Below are 14,697 nucleotides of genomic sequence, written 5' to 3'. Positions count from 1 at the left end.
GCCATCTGGCCTTTTTCAAAATTTTTTTCGCCCTTGGCTTCTGGGATCATTTGGGTGACTCCACTGCACGTTGTGTGGAGGACCCTGGAATTCCGAGAGGGAGGGGAAGCCTGGAAACTCAGAGTGCAGTGGACTTGGGGAATATTTCATCGGAGGAGCTAGACCATATGGCACAGTCTGCTGCTGGGGCCTGGTGGAAGGGGTTGGAACAGAAGGTTCTAAGGTCTCAAACCAGAATTGTCTTGTAGGCTTGGCTCACACTGTGCATTATTTTACCTTCCTCTGAACTACTAATCACCTGCCTCAGAGCTGGGCGAGATAAATATCACAAGGCATGAAGTGATTGCTACCATAAAAAGAAATAAAATCCCTCTCATCCTCTCTTCACGCTGACACACACACACACACACACACACACACACACACAGTCCATTGCACGTGTCATGTATAGCAGGATGACATCCATTTCACATATACAGGCATAGTTATAGACATATGTGTTTCATTAGCATATACTTACATGTATAGGTATATTTATAGAGACATACACACGTTTATTTGTATATTACATTTATCCGAATAAAATATATGCACATTTACATAAATGTGCACATGTATTTACATATATACAAACATGTATCTGTGTGTTAAAGTTTAAATAACACCCAGTTTTCAAACTCTAGTTTTCTTTTACAGAATTGTCTACCCCACGCCTATGCCAAGATGCCTTGTAACTTGGTTGAGTTTTGTTTTGTTTTGACTGGTCTATTACCGAAAACCTTCAAACTGAAAGTTAAATAACGGGCCAGTTAGGGAAATCAGGGCTTAACCCCCGCATCTGTCCCGGATGGCGCCCCCGGAGCGAGAGCCAGGGTCAGGGGCCCCAGGAGATCTCCCGGGTGAGGACAGGGGCTGGAGGCGCGAGCGCCCCCGTCAGCGGCCGCGCGTCCCCGCCCTCCGCCCCACCCCGCCGCGGCTGCCCCGGCGCGCCGTCCACACCCCTGCGCGCAGCTCCCGCCCGCTCGGGGATCCCCGGCGAGCCGCGCCACCGAGGGGGAGGTGTTCGCCGCGGCCGGGAGGGAGACGGCAGGCGGCGTCCCCTTTAAAAGCCGCGAGCGCCGCGCCACGGCGCCGCCGCCGCCGCCGCCGGAGTCTTCGCCCCGCCGCGCTGCGCTGAGCCCGGCTCGCGCTGCGCCCGCCGCTCCGCTTCCCACACCCCGCCGGGGACTGTCAGCCGCCGCCGGACGCCAGCCTCCACGGGCTCCGCCGCCGACCCGAACGACTTCGGGGCGAACGCCTCCGGGATTACTGGGGTCTCCGAGGCATCCGCGCGCCGCAGACCCGCTCGGGCTAGAGCGCCCGGCCGTGCGCGCCCCTGCGCCGTGGCCTCAGCTGCCCGGGCCGCGCCGGAGCGAAGGACCGGCGCGCAGAGCGCCCGGGAGCCGAGCCTGAGCGCCGCGATGCCGATCGCCTCCTGCGGGAGCTCGGAGGCTAGGGACGCACCGGCCGAAGTGTGATTGGCCCCCTGACTGGCCGCCAACGCGACCGCAGCTTGGCCCGCGGGCCAGGAGAGCGCGACCACCCGCCTCGGCGGCCGGGACTCTGCTGGACTCGGCGGAGAATGCGCCCGAGGACGACGCAGCGCCGGAGCCGCGGGGGTTTCAGCTGGCGAGCGCGGATGGGGGTGCGCTGGAGTCAGGCAGAGTGATGCGGGGGGGCAACTCGCCTGGCACCGAGATCGCCGCTGCGCCCTTCCCCGGACCCCCCGTCGCCCAGGATGGCTGCTCCGAACCATGGGCCGCGGCGGAGCTAGCGCGGAGCGCCCTACCTTCGCCCCCCGAGTCCCGGAGCCGGTCCCGCGCGGGGCCACGCGTCCCGCGGGCGCGGGTTCCTAAGGACGACAACAGCACCGACTTTTCCTTTTTCCCTTCCCTTCCCTGCCCCGCACTCCTCCCCCTGCTCGCTGTTGTTGTGTGTCAGCACTTGGCTGGAGACTTCTTGAACTTGCAGGGAGAATAACTTGTGCTTCCCCACTGCGTGCGGGTGCCTTGGCCCCGGTGGACCGAGCCGTACCGCCTCCGAACCCCGTCGGCCCGCCACTCTTCTGGGCCCGACCCCGAGACGCCGCTCCCTGCCGGAGGAGAGGAACTGCCCGGCCGGCACCCGGGAGGAGGAGGAGGAGGCAAAGGAAGGGAACTTGCTCCCCGCGCCAGGTCCTTCGGCCAGAGCTTTTTCCATGTGGAGGCTCTTTCAATGGACGTGTCCCCGCGTGCTTCTTAGACGGTCTGCGGTCTCCTAAAGGTAGAGGACGGGGGCCCGGGGCTCAGACTCGGGGGGGTGGGCGCGGTGCCCGGGCGGCCGCGATAGCTGAGTCCTTCCCCATCCCGGGTCCCGCCAGGCCGGACGTCAACAGACCCCCCTCCAAGTCCACGTGCAGCCGAGCCCCTGCTGGAATGCCCCCATACAACTGCCCTCCCACCCCCCTCTCCCCGGCGACAGCCTCGCCCTTTTGGCTCAAACTCTTCCGCCCCTCCTCCTCCTCCTCCTCTTAGGTATTTTATTAGGGCTGTTAACACTTAGATGATTAAAGAAAGTCAGAGATCCCCTGGAGAGGATGCCCCTGGCTTTCACCCGTTAGCTGCCAACCTGTATGTCCTGCCATGGGACATCCCTTCTCCCTTCGTCAAGTTTCTCCAGGAGACCTGCTGTCTCTGCTCGGAGCCGCGTCCCGTTTGGGACTTGACTGAAAGTTGGGGTTTCTCCCCGTTTGTTTCCAGGAATTCGAGGGACACCTTGTACTGACATGTGAATTCATAGATATTAGCCATTCACGCAAGCCCAGGAAGATAGCTTTGTATCTTGGCTGCATCAGGGGGAAGGGTCCCGGATTGGAGTGGCCTGCCCTGGCATCCCTGAGGTTAGAGGCGTGGGCCACAAGTTGTAAGTGGCTTTGGAAGTTGTGGCCTTGAGTTTACCAGGTCTGGAATTCATAGACTTTGTGTGTATATCAGGAAGTTCTATACAGTGCCTCTGAGGAAGTCACATGCACCATTTGTGCGTGTTTTTATTGCAAGTGAGCGCCGAGCAGTGTGTGCTTGCGTTTGTTTAGAGGACAAACAAGGGGTGTCAGACCCAGTAGTGGTTTTCCCAGGTTCCCCGCACAGTTTCGGCGCGAGTCTCATAGAAAATAGAGGTGACAGTCATTGACGCTGTGGGGAATGTCAGAGGTATTAAGAGGGGAATGGGAGGGAGAAAGCCTGAAGGCTCAGGAACTGGGGCCCTTCCATTCTCCGAAACGTCCTAGCTTCCGCTGCTCTGAAGTATCCCCGCAAATGGCGCAAGCCAGGTGGGCACCCTGGTGGAGGAGGCGGGCGGACCGAGCGGGAGCCGAGGCCGCGGGGGCGGAATGGGGGAGGGCTGGGCGGGGAACTCGGTGACTCACGTCGGCCCTGTCTGCAGGTCGACCATGGTGGCCGGGACCCGCTGTCTTCTAGCGTTGCTGCTTCCCCAGGTCCTCCTGGGCGGCGCGGCCAGCCTCATTCCCGAGCTGGGCCGGAGGAAGTTCGCGGCGTCAGCTGGCCGCTCCTCGTCCCAGCCCTCGGACGACGTCCTGAGCGAGTTTGAGTTGCGGCTGCTCAGCATGTTCGGCCTGAAGCAGAGACCCACCCCCAGCAGGGACGCTGTGGTGCCCCCCTACATGCTGGACCTGTACCGCCGGCACTCGGGCCAGCCGGGCGCGCCCGCCCCGGACCACCGTCTGGAGAGGGCAGCTAGCCTCGCCAACACGGTGCGCAGCTTCCACCACGAAGGTGAGGCGTGGAGCAGGGGAGTGAGGGCGGGGACGGGGGCGGGGAGTCCTCCCGCAAAGCGCCCCACCCTGGGCAGACTGCGGGCATCCCTGGAAGGGCAGCTTGGCCAGGGCACGGAAGCCTTTTCCAGTCTCGTCTCTGATAGAACCTTTCCGAACCTGGCTGTAACTCACTGCCTGCCTGTGTGGTGGGGGAGCCAGGGATTCCCCATTGGTAAATCCGCACCCTTTTCCTGGCTTGCAGCCAGCAGAGCGACTCCTCCTCCTGGAACTGGAGAGAAATCAAGTGATGGGAAAGATGAGGGCACAAGGCATGCCCCTAGTCTGCTAAACGTGCAAGAATTCCATAGGGGAAGATGAGAAGGAGGAGGGCAGATTGGGATCACTTTCCGTCTGTTTGGAAACCCTCACTCTATAAATCTGCCTCTCCTGCTTAAGCGGGGGTTTCAGGCTAGACAGAGCCAAGGGCAGAATTTTCAGAGCTTGTATTGAAAAATCAAAGCCCAGGGCCCACCGTCTTTCTAATTTACAGTTGATCTGGGCCTGGTTTGGAAAATTTCGAATCCCTATCTAATCCCCGTGGGAGATCAATTCCACAATCAATCTTATTGTTTCCACAATGACTTTCTTGTCTTGTGCTTAAATCTGAGATGAACTCCCAGTAGAGACTAGGGAAGCCTCAGATGAAGCTTTTGCAGCAGCTGCCTGTTTTCCTTCACGTGCATTGAAATGTGGATTTTCTTTTATGATACTGGATGCGGTTTTTCTAAGGTAGGGTATTCTGCTGGTTTCATCAGAAAGGCATTCAGTGGATATGAAATGTCTTAGAGCAGCTCTTGAGAGCTGTGTTGTACCTAGATTTTTAGAGCAATTGGTCAAAAATATGTTCCACTTCAATTCTTTTTCTACACTTTTAAATTGCCCCTTTGGCTTAATACATTCTAAATAGAGCACAGGTTCCTTCAAGTTCTAGAGAAGGGTATAAAGTTGCATGTCACCGGGCAACCACTTGCTGGATATTCGAGAGCTGGGAGCGAAGTTCCCTTTTTCTTGCCTAGCCCTGCTGAGGTGGTAAATTTCAAGTGGAATCTACAATCTGATAGGTAGAAATGTTTTCATCATAACCTTGCAATGATTAGAGAGCCAGCTCATCATTTTCAGCTGATGCTTGTTAGAATAGTTTTTCTGGGGGGATAGAAAAATAAGAATGGCTGCTTGAGCCACCTCTCCTGGAAATTTAGCATGGAAACCATTCTTTACTGTTAAGGCCAAGTATGTGTCTCTTATAACATAAAAGGAAGATCATTTAAATCATTTGGCACCAAAAACCCTCAGGTGCATGAGGATTCCATCAGTGACGTCTACATATTTCTTTCTCTAGAAGTGGCTTAATCAAAACTGAACTGGCTGCAAATTATTTGAATGTGTTATTTTAACTTAAATAGCATGCTTAGTTAATATGTCAGAAGCTGTATCTTTAAAAAATGTAAAAGTTATGTGTGAAATAGTACAGAAGTTACCAACTTGCTTAAAATCAACTTTTAATAACCTCAGATCTTAATGCAGTTAGATGATGGAGGAAAGCTATGTAATTTTTGCCCCAAATTTCAGCAAATCCAGTTTGCTAAATCCAGTTACAACTAGTATATCAACATTAGGCTACATATTACACTATTTGAAGACCATTTTATATCTGTATAACCAGAATTTGGTTTTTATAAACATCCTTGTGGCATGGATAGCACTAAAAGTCTTTTAATAAACCATATGATTAAGGCTGCTGGCTTAAGAGCAGAATTTGGTTCATATAGAATTAATAGGTATTTATCTGGTAAAGGACCAAAGGGTCGGATTCCAAGAATTACTTGTTGGTTTTATTTGTGGGTGGGATCTGGGAGATTTGGTGAAATTACGAGACAAGAGATATGATGGCATTCTTCCAACCAATGTGTGAAGATAAAGGGACCACATGGAAGGTGATCTGAGACAAAATTATCAGTTGTCATTTCTCCTCTTAAACTTTGTCTTGTCCTTTCTGCAATGGCTTTTATCCGGGAAAGCCCAAGTGCTGAAAAAATTTTCTTTTTTCAAAGTCATTAAGAAGTGCTTCGGCCACATAAGCCTTGCAAACTGCCACTGAGTATAGAAAAATTACTTCTCTAATTGGAAAGAGGGTTTTGTGCTTTGCTATAGTGAGAAACACATTGAAATGGGTTGACTTCATTGGCTGTGCAAACAGTCTTTACAGTTTCCTGTCAGACTGGAATATACAAGGACCACATGCTTGCTCTCCAGACTCTGAAAGACAGTCTTTTTGCATGAAATAACTGAATTATTTGCCTCTGTGACAAAAGTTTTGTCATAAAGATTAACCGCATTCCCACCGATATAATTATTGTGATAATATCCGTACAACAGGAACGTCCCCATGAAGGAGAACTTGGGTCACATTCCCAGGGCAACCAAAGGATTTGGACATTTGACACCCCCGAAAGCAACACTTTCCTGGTGTGCTTCCCTAGTGTCCCCAGGTGTTTCAGTGTGATTATGAAAGATCCCTATGAGTAGGAGAGACATTCTATTTGCAAGTGCTCAGAGAGATTGAGGCTGTGGTGCCCAGTGGTAGTTCTTGCACTGTTTTCTGTTCTCTTGTGTGTGTGTGTGTGTGTGTGTGTGAGAGAGAGAGTCCTCTATAACAGCGGTTCTCAACCTGTGGGTCGCGACCCCTTTGGGGGTCGAACGACTCTTTCACAGGGGTCGCCTAAGACCATCGGAAAACACACATATAATTACATATTGTTTTTGTGATTAATCACTATGCTTTAATTATGTTCAATTTGTAACAATGAAAATACATCCTACATATCAGATATTTACATTACGATTCATAACAGTAGCAAAATTACAGTTATGAAGTAGCAACGAAAATAATGTTATGGTTGGGGTCACCACAACATGAGGAACTGTATTAAAGGGTCGCGGCATTAGGAAGGTTGAGAACCACTGCTCTATAATCTCGCTCCTTTCTCTTTGAGCTATTTTGTCTTTGTTTTTTAGACTTGCCCTTTGTGTATTTCACTAAGTAGTCAGAGGACAATAAGAGGGCACTACATCATTCCAAAAGTGTGGGAGCTAAGTGTGGGTAGAAGCCAAATCAGGGTTAGTGATTACACCTGCCCTCTCCTTTGTTGTCCTTTTAAAAAATTGAGTCAGTGTAACCTTTGTGTTTTATCTTTTCTCCTTGATATAGCAATTCTATAACCATTATTTTATATTCTAGAAAGTATCATTTATTATTCTCAACCACTTTGATTTTCAGGACAGTAATTTCCAACCTTACTGATTTTCTGGAATATCCCCAGGTTTTTGTTATTGTTATCTTAATGGACCTTTTTTTTTTTTTGGGGGGGGGGAGGTCCAGATTGTGTTGCAAATTCTCAAAACATTATGATCACTCACCTTTTTGCTAAAACTCACCATACTATAGGACAAAAAGGCAGCCACAAAATGTCAGTGGTTCCAAACAAATCTGTATGTCCCAGTAGGCCCTGCCACTGTACTCTTCTGCTCATTTAGTTCTTTGTGCTCCCTCCACCACACTTGGGTAGTGTGTTTCTATCCCTTTAGCTGGGAAATAACTCACCGTATGCTTATCATTATATTAATTATTAGAGTACTCCTAATAGCTCTGACTTTTGCTTGAGTTTTTGACTCATCTCTATGTTATGTAGTGCCGTCTAGTGGCCGGAATCTTGGGAAATGCAATAGACAGAAGTCCATAGCTCTGCTCTTCATTTACTAGCTCTGTGACCTTAGGAAAGTCACATAACCTCTCTGAGTCCAACTATTTCATTCACAAAATGAGACAGTAGTTTCTCTGGATTCAATTTGATGTGAGATAATTCATAAAGCCGCAGTCCCAAGCCAGCACAAAGAAGCATTCATCACCCTAGCTGTCATTAGCATTATTACTTTTTTCTTTTAGGTCATATTCTCCCCTTATTTAGGAAAGAGCAGGCCAGAGTAGACCTAGGCTGGCTGGGAGAATTCACCCTTATCTTTGGATTATTTTGATGTAGATGAAGAATTGACAGAGTATAGATGGTTCTTCGCTTTTGAAGGAGGCTTTAAATGCCCTTGCCTTATTTTTCTTTCCCCTACGTATTCGCCATCATAGCTTCATTTATTTGGTTAAGAACTTTTAAATAAATGTGAAGAACATTTATTTGGTTAAGAACTGGGTTCAGGAACCCAGGTCTGAGATAGGCTGGAATCCTCAAATCCCTTGGCAAGTTCAGATTATTCCACAAGAGTTATTTCCAGAGAATTAACAACTGTATAAACCTCCAAAAAAGCATACATTAGCTACTTAGGTAAATGCTCTCTATTTTCAGACTCCCCAGGCTTGCTGTGATCATTTGCAGAAGTTTTTTTTTTTTTTTTTTCCTCCCTTTAATTTACTTTATTTCACATTGCTTTTGATTTTTCAACCCTGAAGAAAAACTTGATGTTGGGGGTTTCAGAGAACTTCTCACTTACTTCTCTGACCTGAGTCTGTAGTCAGGGGTGTGTTGTCTTGCAGGCTTTTGTATTAAGGAGAAAGAGGGCTCCTTCAAGGAATAAGTTGACTGAGATGAAGCTGAAAGTCAGAGAAAGGTCTTCTTCACATTACGTGATGTTATTCAGCAGTGCTCCCCACCCCACCCCTTTGTTAAGGTAACTAAGTGATTATCCTTTTTGCCACTTATCCCCAGTGAGATTTTGAAGCACATGAAATTGCCGTTTTTATAGGTCAAATCTGGTCAAAAGGTGGCAATTTTATCTGATTCAATTTTATATTTACCTTTAGAGGGTTACTGTTCTATATTCTGCCTCCTTTATACTCATCATCTTTACTTCAATTACCTGTCTCTCATGCTTGCCTTGGAGAATGTCCCTTCCTTGTCCTCCTCTGGCTATGTGTGTGTATCCATGTGTCTGTGTTTATAATTTTTTGAAAATTTATGGATTTAGTCCTGATTGGTTTGGCTCAGTGGATAGAGCGTCGGCCTTCGGACTGAAGGGTCCCAGGTTCGATTCCGGTCAGGGGCATGTACCTTGGTTGCGGGCACATCCCCAGTGGGGGGTGTGCAGGAGGCAGCTGATCGATGTTTCTCTCTCATTGATGTTTCTAACTCTCTATCCCTCTCCCTTCCTCTCTGTAAAAAATCAATAAAATATATATTTTAAAAAACAAAGAAAATTTATGGATTTAGATTCAGAGTTTCTGATGCAATTGGGATTTCTCTAGGCACCTTCATTAATATAGCTGGTCAGCAAATGCCCTGGATAACTTGCCTTTCCTTCCTCTTAAAAGAAAAGAAGGTGTTCTTAGGGGTTCTGGCATCCGGAGAGGTCAGGCTCAGGCCTGGCTGTGGGGCATTGTGTCTGGGGAACATGGCTGATTTTTACTTCATTCCTTTTTTCCTCTGGTAACCTGTTTCCTCTGATACCCCTTGGCTTCTCTACTTAAAGAATGCACTCAGGGAAAATATCAGAGGGCTCCTGAATTTCAAGGAGGAGAGGAAAAGGAGCTAACTACAGCTCTTGATGCTTGTTGGGAACCGCTGAGAGCCCAGTTCCATTGGTGTGAAGGTTATTTTAAAAATAGTGCTTGGTCTGCAGTATTGCTCACTTACAGTGCGGTTTAGAATGTGGGTGGCTCTTAAAAGGTATCCCCAGTTGGTGTGGGTTAGAGGGCTCACTTCTTGGCCTGAAAGTCTCTGTGTCCAAGTAAATGAGTTTTAGGAGGTCTTTCTACTTCATTGGGCCTCAACTCATTCCTTGGCCAACACTCGTGGTTCTGGGCATTTTCATATTATTCAACAAAAAGGCACTTAAAAATGTGCTCCCAGCAATTTGTACTTGAATGTGAAAAGCACCCCTTAAAACCTTTCCCCTCCAAGGGCAGTCCATGAGCTCACAGTATCACCTCACCTAGAAATGCAGAATCTCAGGCCCTACCCCAGACCCACTGAATCAGAACCTACATTTGAAGATGTAAGGTGTCCTAGGTGTTTCATGCGAAGGTTAGAGTTGGAGAAGCTTCACATTGAAGCATTGTTCCATAATTTGGCATAAACTGCCCCTCTTGAACGCAATGCTTCCACTTAGCTTGCATTGATTATGGCTGCTTTGATGATGAAGGTTTACACAGGTTTCCTAGCTCTTTGAGTTAAGAAAAATACAACAATAAAATTAATGAAAATATGGTATCCTCTTAAGGTGATGACTTGGAACTGTGGCCAAAGAGATTTTGTTAGCATTTACGTTGGATCCTGAATAAAGCAGATATGTTTTTTGAAAGTCAGCTGACAGGATGTGGTAAAGCTAGAAGAAAATGAACCTAAATATTTCAAATTCTAGTGTTGTGTACTATCCGTTTAATATCACTGTGTACCTATGATGATTTGCAGACTACATCATTCAAAGTGCTATGCTATTTTTTTTATTGTTTGCTTAAAAAACAGTATTTATTATTGAAATTCAGGAATATTAAATCAGAAAGAACATTTATGCATAACCCACTTAAATGTCTATTTTGAAATAATGACAGTAGATATATAAAGATTATTCTGGCCGAAACCGGTTTGGCTCAGTGGATAGAGCGTCGGCCTGCAGACTGAAGGGTCCCAGGTTCGAGTCCGGTCAAGGGCATGTACCTGGGTTGCGGGCATATCCCCAGTGGGGGATGTGCAGGAGGCAGCTGATCGATGTTTCTCTCTCATCGATGTTTCTAACTCTCTATCTCTCTCCCTTCCTCTCTGTAAAAAATCAATAAAATATATTAAAAAAAAGATTATTCTGTAATAGAATGAGATTATCTTTCTGTGTTACATCTGTCATAATGGCCTTTTTATAGATTTTTATCAGTTGTTTTGTTTTGTGTCTATTCTTGGGCAGGTGTTTGTTTTTTAAGATGATTTATTTTTTGAAAAGATAAAGGAATTACAAACAGAGGAGAGTCATTATGTTTCTTTTAAAAGCATCTAAAATGAGATTTTGATGTTGAGGTCATAAGGAGGTGAGAGGACAGACAACACTTGGGAAGATATTTCTCTTGAAATTGTCTGGCCTTAATTACTACAGTGTCCCAGTACCACCCTTACGTTTGCAAAGAAGTAGATTCCTGTACATGCCTTTGTCTCTGGATTTTTGAGTAAAATAGTAGGGTGTGCTTTGCAAAATGTCATCGTTGATGTTGAGTTTCAGAGTCTTTAATTAGGAAACTGAAATCTGTATATCGAGATTTGTAAATCATCTAAATTGCAGAGCAATGTTTTAGAATACCGCTTAAGGGATTGACATTAAAGCCTTTTTCTTTTTACGAAATGCAATAATTTCCTCAAATCCTCACTCATTAGACCTCTACTAACTATAGTGCTGACTTTTTTTTTTTTTTTGGCCCTAAAGTCTGTGAATTCCAAAGAAATGATTCACCATTTCCCCCATTATTACAGCCACCTGGAAGCAGTATTCATGTATTACATTAAAAACGTAACAATGAATGATGACCTTGTGTTTCATGATATGCATATTAACATAAATGTATAGAAAAGGGAGACTATTTTTAGCTGAAAGGGGGAATTTTTTATCTTCTGGCTGCCAACTTATACATGGGCGAAATCAATTATACATGGCTGAAGTGAGATTTACAAATTCTTACATACAATCAGATTGTCATTCCTTATCTTACCCAAGTATTTTTCTTCTTCCCCCCTCCCCCCCCCCCCCATCTTTTTATATCAAATTAGAATCTTTGGAAGAACTGCCTGAAATGAGTGGAAAAACAACCCGGCGATTCTTCTTCAACTTAACTTCCATCCCCACCGAGGAGTTTATCACCTCAGCCGAACTTCAGGTTTTTCGGGAACAGATGCAGGAAACTTTGGAAAACAATAGCAGTTTCCATCACCGAATAAATATTTATGAAATTATAAAACCTGCAGCAGGCAACTCGAAGTTCCCGGTGACCAGGCTTTTGGACACCAGGTTGGTGAATCAGAATGCCAGCCGATGGGAGAGTTTCGACGTCACCCCTGCGGTGACGCGGTGGACCGCGCAGAGACTCGCCAACCACGGGTTCGTGGTGGAAGTGGCCCACTTAGAGGAGAACCCGGGTGTCTCCAAGAGACACGTGAGGATTAGCAGGTCTTTGCACCAAGACGAGCACAGCTGGTCCCAGATCAGACCGTTGCTAGTAACTTTTGGCCATGATGGGAAAGGACATCCTCTGCACAAAAGAGAAAAGCGCCAAGCGAAACACAAGCAGCGCAAACGCCTCAAGTCCAGCTGTAAGCGGCACCCTCTGTATGTGGACTTCAGCGACGTGGGGTGGAATGACTGGATCGTAGCCCCCCCAGGGTATCATGCCTTTTACTGCCATGGGGAGTGCCCCTTTCCCCTGGCCGATCACCTGAACTCCACTAATCACGCCATTGTTCAGACGTTGGTCAACTCCGTGAACTCTAAGATTCCTAAGGCGTGCTGTGTCCCCACGGAACTGAGTGCTATCTCCATGCTGTACCTTGACGAAAACGAAAAGGTCGTATTAAAGAACTATCAGGACATGGTTGTGGAGGGTTGCGGGTGTCGTTAGCACAGCAAAATAAAATAAATAAATATATATATATATATATATATATATATATATATATATATATATATATTTTAGGAGAAAAAAAAAAAAACCCAAGTTGACACTTTAATATTTCCCAATGAAGACTTTATTTATGGAATGGAATGGAGAGAAGAAAAAAAAAAAACCACAGCTATTTTGAAAAATATATTTATATCTACGAAAAGAAGTTGGGAAAACAAATATTTTAATCAGAGAATTATTCCTTAAAGATTTTAAAATGTATTTAGTTGTACATTTTATATGGGTTCAACCCCAGCACATGAAGTATAATGGTCAGATTTATTTTGTATTTATTTACTATTATAACCACTTTTTAGGAAAAATAGCTAATTTGTATTTATATGTAATCAAAAGAAGTATTGGGTTTGTACATAATTTTCCAAAAATTGTAGTTGTTTTCAGTTGTGTGTATTTAAGATGAAAAGTCTACATGGAAGGTTACTCTGGCAAAGTGCTTAGCACATTTGCTTTTTTGCAGTGCTACTGTTAAGGTCACAAGTTCAAGTCCAGAAAAAAAAAAAAAGTGGATAATCTACTCTGCTGACTTTCAAGATTATTATATTATTCAATTCTCAGGAATGTTGCAGAGTGGTTGTCCAGTCCATGAGAACTTAATGTCCTTATTAGGTGGAATATTTGGATAAGAACCAGACAATGCTGATCTAATATAGAAACCCTTCCCCCACCCCTTAATTTGCAGAAAGAGTAAAGCAGGACCAATAGACATAATTAGGAAAATGATAAACCTGCAGGAAAGTGAATGATGGTTTGTTGTTCTTCTTTCCTAAACTAGTGGTCCCTTCAAAGGGGCTGGTCTGGCCAAAGGATGAAATAAAACATAAGATTTCTTCATTATTGATATTGTGGTCATGTATAATTAAAATTCATTTCCAGTGGCCCTCATGAAGACTTGGAAATTGATTTGCATTTAACTTTTACCTCATCTGGGAGCTCTTTATGCTCAGAAGGACCCAATTCTCGAACTTCGCCCAACACACAGCAAAATTGCACTCATCATGTTTTCTGCCCACCCCATTCTCTGTTCGATCAGCTTGCTTTTCTTTCCAAGGTTACGTGTTTGAACACATTTCTCCAAATGTTAAACTTATTTCAGATAATAAATTTCAAAGCTCTGGCATTTCATTTTATAAAGTCCAACCTGTAAGAAGAGAAAATGACGTGTTTGTACAGTGTTCATAGTGATTACCTTGGGTTTCCATTTTTTTGCTTCTGAAGTTACCCCTTTTGGAGGGAGGTGGGGAAAAGACAAGGAATGGTAGAAAATTTGCAAGCAAGTCACTTGATAATTCGTATTTGCACTAAAGGTATTACCAGTGATTTAGTATTTCACATGAACCTCTTTGGGGCAGAAAGATTTAAAAGAAAACCAAAGCTACAAAACAGGCAAAACCTGGGGAATCCAAGATAAAGTTTCAGAGATGATATCCCATGCAACAGAGGCAACGGTGCCAATAAATTAGAAAGGGAAAGTGTCTGAGATCAGCTTCTACAAGGCCATCTGCCAATTGGACTGACGCCCAAGCAGAATGAAGTCAAATTAGGCTGCTCAGAACGAGCACTTACCAGTGGCAGGGCTTCTGTGCTCCGGGCTGAAATCAGACCCAAGGAAGGGTTCTGTGGGTGGGTATGGCAGTACAGCCAGCAAACCCACAACTCCCCGTTATTTTACTGGAAGTATTTTAGGTCAGTTTCTAGGAATTTGTGTCACCTCTGGTCCTGCTAAGATTGGTGAGGCCTAGTTCTAATATCCTTGCCTTGGAGTTGGCTGAAAGAAAAAAAAAAAAAAGGTGTGTGAGCAATGGAATAGACTCTTACAACCAGATTCTTCCCAGAAATGAACTTGCGATGACCGTGAACATAGTTACATTTTGGGTGTGATAGGTTTAATCCTTGCCTTGCTCGAGATTATGTAGATCATATTTTTTAAATTAATAACGAGCTGTCTTTTAGTCCTTCTGTTATAATCTTTTAGTTTCTTTTTATCTTGTATCCCTGTTGCTCTCATGAAGGTGAGGATCATGAGGATTAGATCCAACTTGACAGGAAAGGGTAGGCTCTGTCCGCTAGCCATTCTCCACCCTTTCTTGCCATGGGAATGAGGGACAGACTGCACAGTCTTAACAGCTTAAATACTCTAGAGAGTGAGAGTATAGCACAAGCGTTTACATCCATTTGGCAGTTGCAGCCA

At 45.7% G+C, this 14,697-nt stretch overlaps 1 protein-coding gene across 1 annotated transcript; it reads left to right on the top strand.

Moving 5' to 3' along the window:
* Nucleotides 1-1,885: 1,885 nt before the first annotated feature.
* Nucleotides 1,886-12,452, top strand: BMP2 (bone morphogenetic protein 2). Its single transcript, XM_081097952.1, has 3 exons — nt 1,886-2,301; nt 3,460-3,809; nt 11,602-12,452. Exons 2-3 carry the CDS (start codon nt 3,467-3,469, stop codon nt 12,444-12,446), a joined length of 1,188 nt encoding a protein of 395 aa, XP_080954078.1. The 5' UTR covers nt 1,886-2,301; nt 3,460-3,466; the 3' UTR covers nt 12,447-12,452.
* Nucleotides 12,453-14,697: the final 2,245 nt, after the last annotated feature.

The sequence above is a fragment of the Myotis nattereri genome (genome assembly GCF_964212035.1).
Source record: "Myotis nattereri genome assembly, chromosome: 8".
NCBI classification, from domain to species: domain Eukaryota; kingdom Metazoa; phylum Chordata; class Mammalia; order Chiroptera; family Vespertilionidae; genus Myotis; species Myotis nattereri.
Note: the sequence above shows the minus strand (reverse complement) of the source record. Positions and strands in the feature narration are given on the sequence as shown.

Bases quoted from the DNA above. Each gene is read 5' to 3' on its own strand.
- BMP2 (XM_081097952.1), top strand. From the start codon at position 3,467: ATGGTGGCCGGGACCCGCTGTCTTCTAGCGTTGCTGCTTCCCCAGGTC. The intron at 3,810-11,601 runs GTGAGGCGTGGA...ATATCAAATTAG, and splicing joins GCGCAGCTTCCACCACGAAG to AATCTTTGGAAGAACTGCCT.